Below are 6978 nucleotides of genomic sequence, written 5' to 3' on the forward strand. Positions count from 1 at the left end.
GGAGGGAGGCCTGAGCAGAGGCATGATGCCCCACTGGCAGATGACCCTCTTCTCCCCCCATCGAGAGTCAGGCCAGGTTGAGTAAAACTCTCACCTTTGGGTTTCCCACTGGTACTCAAGGTGTCTTCAGATCCAGAACTCTTGCCTTCCGAGGGGAGGGAGAAGGAGGGGGAGGTAGCATAGCTGGACCATTTCACTTTCTTGGAAGATGTTTCGGAACTGGTGTTCCTTTTTCTCCTTGAGCCTAGAGAGGCAGACCAAATGCAGACTGCAGTTACAAAGGTCCTTTCAAAGAACCATTAGACCAGAAACCCTGAGATCATATTCAACCACTCTTTTCCCTTTGACCCTCACAGCCAAGTTCTACTTCTATCACCTGAATAATCTAAGCAAACCCTTCCTTTTAGTTATTCTTTCCTTCACGGGTCTGAACCCCTTTTATACCCTCGAGCACTGTGTCACTGTGTGATCTCCTTCACATAATCTCTTCAGATCTATCTTTCAATTCACTATTCTCCCTTAAGCTGTGTCTGCTGCTGCTGCTGCTAAGTCATTTCAGTCGTGTCCAACTCTGTGCGACCCCATAGATGGCAGTCCACCAGGCTCCCCCGTCCCTGGGATTCTCCAGGCAAGAGTACTGGAGTGGGTTGCCATTGCCTTCTCCACCTGATGGCCAGGATGCTATTTATTTGGTTGTGCTGGGTCTTAGTTGCAAGATGTGGGATCTAGTTCCCTGACCAGGGATCGAACCTAGGCCCCCTGCATTGGGAACACAGAGTCTTAGCCACTGGATCACCAGGAAGTCCCAATATTTATTTTTATTATCATAGATTTTATTTGGTTCTTTAAAATTCTGCCTAATCATTTCTAACTAGTTTTTGTTCCTTCATTATCAATAAGATTTCTCTGCACCCAAATCTGTGCCAGGCATGGTCGTGGGTGCTGTGCAAGAAACAGGTTAAAGGCACAATCAACAGAGCTTACAAACCATGATAAATTCCTATCCTTATAGAGCTTAAAGCTGAACAGTAATATAAATGAGTAAAATAATATATTTAAGGCTTCCCTGGTGGCTCAGTCAGTAAAGAATCTGCCTGTGATGCAGGAGACTGCCTGAAGCGCAGGAGACTCAGGTTCGGTCCCTGGGTTGGGGAGAGCCTCTGGAGAAAGAAATGGAGCACCAGGAAAGTCCCCTGACTTTGTTTTAATAGGATCCTTTGGACTGCCACTTGAAGAGAACCATAGATGATGGAGAAGAAGCAGGGACAGCAGGAGGAAGAAAGCTTCTACGACAATACTGGTGCGGGTGAGACGGACCAGGGTGGTGGGAGGCAGTGGTCTGATTCAGCAGTGATTTTTAAAGGGAGAGCTGATGAGATCTGCTGGCAGGCTGCAGTTGTGGGGTGGGAGAGAGAGAGAACTTGTAGACGACTCTAAGGGCTGAGAAACTGGACAAACTGAGCTGCTGTCACCTCGATGGGGAAATCTCTGGAAGGGGCGGACAGGGCGGCAGGCGTATGAAAAGGTTGGTTCTGGGCACATGGAGACATGGATGGGACATCCAATAGATATCAAGCAGGCAGTCTGATTTATATGGATATCGATTTCAGGGGAGGAGTCCAAGCTGGCGACAGAAATGAGTCAACTGTCAAGTTTAGAGCCGTGAGTCTGCTAAAGATACCCGAGGAGAGAGAGACTGAGTAGAGAGAGTGAGCCTGGGCTCTGGGCTTTGGTATCCACGCAGGGTCTGGCAGGCTGCAAAGGCGTCTGTCTTCTCTTCCTAAATGCATGCACACACACATCACCCCTCCTCCAGGGAGAAGCGCAAAGATGCGGTTCTTACCTTGGGAGGATGATGTAAACAGTTTAACAAAGGACTGGGACTCCTCATGCTTCTCTGTAGGCAAAGGTTTTCCGCAGTAGGGGCAGAATTTGAATGTTGCTTCAATACCTTTGCCACAGTCTGGACAGATCATGCTAGAAAACAGAATGGAGGGGGGACAGGAAGCTGAAAAACTTAATCTATTGCTGTCAAGTAGTCACCTGAGTTCCTCTTGGTGACAACATTGCAGAAGGAAGAAAAGTTATCATACCCGGAATACCCTCTCAGAAAGTAGCCTTATTTTTTTTTTTTTTTCTGGCCACACCTTGTGGCATACTGGATCTTAGTTCCCTGACCGGGGCTCGAACCTGTGCCCCCTGCAGTGGAAGCATAGCGTTATAACAACTGGACCACCAGGGAATTCCCACAAAATGGCCACTTTTGAAATGAGTTCCTGCCTCCTGTGTCCAGTCTCTCCCTAAGGGCCCAGGGCAGGTACAAAGCAGAACAAACGCAGGGTGAAACTACAGAGCTCACAAAAGGTATAGGAATGCCTTGAGGTCAATAAAAGTTGGGCAGGAGAACTTCTCCAATCATGGAAGCATTGAGGGTCTTCAATTTTAATTGTGATGCTCATTTCTTGAACCACATGATAGAGATGGAAGAGACGTTTAGTGTTAACCAGATAGCCACATAAGCCCCCTTCAATTCCCAGGGTTCCTTACAGTGAGACTTGGGCCATATAACTAATTCTGGCCAATGGGGTGTGAGCAGAAGTCATTTTCCGGCCAAGGCAGTTAAGGGCCCAAGTCCTCTGCCAGCTGTCCTCTGCAGGGATGGCCCGGAGGAGGCCACTTACTCCAGACAGCATAGGCATGAGATGAAGGCCAGCTGCCTGGTCCACACTGAAATCCCATGATTGGCAAGTAAACTTTCCTTGTATAAACCACAGGGTTTCAGGGCTTATTTGTTACTGCAGCATAGCCCACCACACCCTGACTAACTTAGTCAGATAATGGGTGTTCATTATGATACCCTCTAAGCCTTGGGTATTTCTGGAGTATTTCCTAATACTTTAAACAAAAATCAAAGCCAAAATCACACACACAGATTGTGACAAATGAGGACACAGCAGGTACATTCACTAGCTTGGGCAGCCACAACTCACTCCCACAGACTAGATGGTTTAAACGACAGGGAATTTATTTTCTCACAAATTTGGAGGCCAGAAGTCTGACATCGAGGCATCAGCAAGTTTGGTTTCTTCTGAGGCCTCTCTCCTTGACTTGCTGATGGCCACCTTCTCACTGTGTCCTCATGTGGTTGTCCTTCTGTCTGTGTTCTAACCTCCTCCTCTTTTAAGGGTACCGATCATATTGGATTAGGGCCTATCTTAGTCTGTTTAAATGGCTATAATAAAATATTACAGACATAGGACTTCCCTGGTGGTCCAGTGGTTAAGAATCTGCCTTGCAATGAAGGGGACGTGGGTTTGATCCCTGGTTGAGGAACTAAGATCCCACATGCCATGGAGCAATTAAGCTTGAGCGCTGCAACTAGTGAGCCTGTGTGTCACAACTAGATACCCAACACTGCCAACAAAACCAAACCAAACAAAAAAAGCCCATAGCCTGGGTGGCTTATGAACAACAGAAACTTACTTCTCACAGTTCTAGAGACTGGGAAGTCCAACACCAAGGCACCACTGTGGTTGGGTCCTGATAAAGGCCCTCTTCTGGGCTACAGACTGACAACTTCACCCTGTGTCCTTATATGGAGGAAGGGGCTGGGAAGCTCTCTGGGTCTCTTATAAGGGCATTAACTCCACTTATGAGAGCTCCACCTTCAAGACCCAACTACCTCCCAAAGGCCCCACCTCCTAAAACCATCACATTGGGCATTTCAACATATGAACTTTGTGAAGACACAAACTTAGGGAGGCCCCTTTGTGAGGGGCTGCCCTAAAGACCTCATTTTAATTACCTCTTTAAAGGCCCTATTTCCAAATATGGATACATTCTGAAATACTTAGGTTGAGGGTTTCCATGAACGAATTTTTGTGGGACATAACTCAGGTCATGAGAGCAGGATGAAACTAGTTCATAAGAGAAGTAGAGAAACTCAACAGGGATAACAGTACAATAGGCATTTTCTTTCTTTTTTTTTTTTTTTTATATTTATTTATTTTATTTATTTATTTGGCTGTTCCCGGCCTTAGCTGCAGCATGTGGGATCAAGTTCCCTGACCAGGGATTGAACCCTGGCCCCCTGCATTGGGAGCACAGAGTCTTAGCCACTGGACTACCAGGGAGGTCCCTTTTGTGGCATTTTCAATGAATATATTTTAAACAGTAAAAGTAAAAAAAGCAAAATAATTTTATTTGTTCTTAGTGTACAGTCCTGGTTATTAGCTGGGATATCAAAATCAAAGTCAAAATAAACTTTTGCTCATGACTTCATTTAACCTTGCAAGACAAAGGTTTTTTCTTTTTACTTTTGTTTATCTTTGACAAATAACAACTGTCTATATTTAAAGTGTAAAACTTATGTGTATATGTATATGCCTGTGTGTGTGTTGAGTCGTGTCCAACTCTGTGAGTCCACAGACTGAAGCCCACCAGGCTCCTCTCCCCATGGGATTTCCCAGGCAAGAATATTGGAGTGGGTTGCCATCTCCTCCTCCAGGGGATCTTCCCGACCCAGGGATTGAACCCGTGTCTCTTGGGTGTCCTGCACTGACAGACACATTTTTACCCACTGAGCTATCAGAGAAGCCTAAATATATATATATATATATATATATATGTATATGTATACACACACACACACACACACATATATATATATGAAAAACTGAGATTAAAACAGAGTAGTTCAGGTATAAAAAAACAAAACTGGGTGGTCACTGAGGATCTGTGAGAACTCGAACTTTCTGTGAATGCTACCTAACCCAAGGACACAAACCGTTTTTTGAAACATCTGCTACCTGGCATCTTGTGTCTCAGGGTTGTTTCCCCTGTAGCCAAACAACCATTTTGGATGCCAACTAATTCTTGCTTAACAAGCACCCTTACTTCTTGCCAGCTCCAATTGTAATTCTTGATAAACAACTCATGTAACTAACTGTGGCCTTGCAGTTTTTGCCTTTAGAAGCCTCCTCCACTTGTAGTCCGACAGAACACAATTCAGGTTGCTTCTTTTTATTATTTTATCAAAACACGAATATATGTATCCCTTTTTAAAATAAAAGTGTTTACTGAATTTTTCACAGCATTGCTTCTGTTTTACGTTTTGTGTCTTTTGGCAGCCAGGCATGCGGGATCTTAGTTCCCCATCAGGGCCTGAACCCGCACCCCCTGCACTGGAAGGCGGGCTCCTGACCACCTGACCACCAGGGAGGTCCTGATGTATTTCTTTATTAGGATGCTCTCCGGCTGCAGTCCTAACAAACTTCAAATAAATGCCTATTTTAATCAGGTCCCCATTTCTGAAATTTTGGTTAACAGTATACATTATGAAACAATTACCATAATAAAACTAATTCACATATCCACCACCTCTCATAATTTCAACTTGTGTGTGTATGTGTGTGTGTGGTGAGGAAACTTGCGACCTACTCTCTTGGCAAATTTCAAGTATACACTCACATTATTATTTACTATAGTTTCCATGTTATACACTAGGTCTCCAGAACTTAATTATCTTACAATAGGAAGTCTGTACCCTCTGATCAATAATATCCCTTTTCCCCCACAGCCTCTGGTAAGCACTATTTCACTCTGTTATCATGAGTTTGACACTTCTTTTTAGATTCCACATATATGTGGGATCATGGCATATTTATCCTTCTGTGCCTGGCTCAATCCAATTAAAACTTTTTCCTTTATTCACTTTAAAGGCTGGTCTCTGTTGCAATTGCAAAGAGTGGAGTCCTTACAGTCCCAGGCTTTAGTCCCAGGCTGCTTGGATTTGAATTCCAGATGTGCTCTTTGCTGGGCATGTTACTTAGCCTCTCTGTGCCTCAGTCTTCCCAATGGTGAAATGGGGCTTTTAACAGTTCCTATTTGACAGAGTGGCTTCCTGGGTGCCTCAGTGGTAAAGAATTTGCCTGCCAATGCAGGAGATGCAGGTTTGTTCCCAGGGTCGGGAATATCCCTAGAGGAGGAAATGGTAACCCGCTCCAGCATTCTTGCCTGGAAAATTCCATGGACAGAGGAGCCTGATAGGCTGAAGTCCATGGGACTGCAAAGTCAGACACAACTGAGCCTGCTCACATTTGAAAATGGTTGGAGGCATAAGTGGAATACATTTCTACCAACTGCTAAGAACAGGAAAGTCTTTTATGTTACTGGTTATCATCTTCCATTTGTTAATATTTCTATTCCTCCCTTTTCTCTTTCTCTATCTTAAGCTCTGAGCCTCTCAGATCTCTCTAGTTCTTCTTGGGGCAGACTCATGAAAACCCAGTGTCTGCCCTTGAAACCACTGCCATGTCCATGATAACTTTCCTCCTAGGAATGAAGTCTGAAAGAAGCAACACACAAGAGATGGAGCAGGAACAGGCTGCTGGTGGGGAATAGGCTTTCAGGGGCATGTGCCCGAGGGGATGGTACCTTTATGGGGTCACGATCTGGCCCTCAGATTCACTGGGCTGGAAACTCCATCTTTACTGTGTCCTGTAAATGAATAAACGTGGAGAGGCTGACTCAGGCTTGCTGTACATGGGAGTAAAAAATAATGATCGATGTTTATTGAGGATTGGCTATGCAACCAACACATGCTAAGTTCATTCATTTATTCAATGATTATTCACTGAACTCCTACTACAGCAAAAGGAAACCAACAGGCTCCTGACCTGACAAAGCTCATTCTAGGGGGGAATACAAGCTTAATAAACAAATAAGCAAGTAACTTTAAAAAGGCACATGAGGAAAGAACTATAGTAAACTCTCAATAAATATGTAAAGAATAAAGAAAGGATTCCGAGGGCTGAAGTCACCATTCCAAGGTCATCTGGCTAGCTCAGGGCTCAAAACCAAGGCTCCAACACTCCAGTCTTTTTTTTTTTTCAAGTCAGTCTTTATCATTCATTCATACATTTTCTTTATTGATTTGCTCAATATTTACTGAACATAAGGAATGTGTTAAGTATTGTA

At 44.3% G+C, this 6978-nt stretch overlaps 1 protein-coding gene across 4 annotated transcripts in view; it reads right to left on the minus strand.

Annotated features, from left to right (window-relative positions):
- The window catches only part of VRK3 (VRK serine/threonine kinase 3), a 36556-nt gene that overhangs the window by 28626 nt on the left and 952 nt on the right, over positions 1-6978 (minus strand). For all 4 annotated transcript variants that reach the window (XM_043899920.1, XM_043899918.1, XM_043899919.1 and 1 more), the window contains exons 2-4: positions 6436-6498; positions 1844-1977; positions 95-244 (exon numbers count right to left, since the gene is read on the minus strand). In XM_043899920.1, coding sequence (XP_043755855.1) covers positions 95-244; positions 1844-1976 — 283 coding nt within the window. In that variant the 5' untranslated portion in view covers position 1977; positions 6436-6498. The remainder of the gene's footprint in view (positions 1-94; positions 245-1843; positions 1978-6435; positions 6499-6978) is intronic.

This window comes from Cervus elaphus, chromosome 4 (genome assembly GCF_910594005.1).
Source record: "Cervus elaphus chromosome 4, mCerEla1.1, whole genome shotgun sequence".
Classification (NCBI taxonomy): Eukaryota; Metazoa; Chordata; class Mammalia; order Artiodactyla; family Cervidae; genus Cervus; species Cervus elaphus.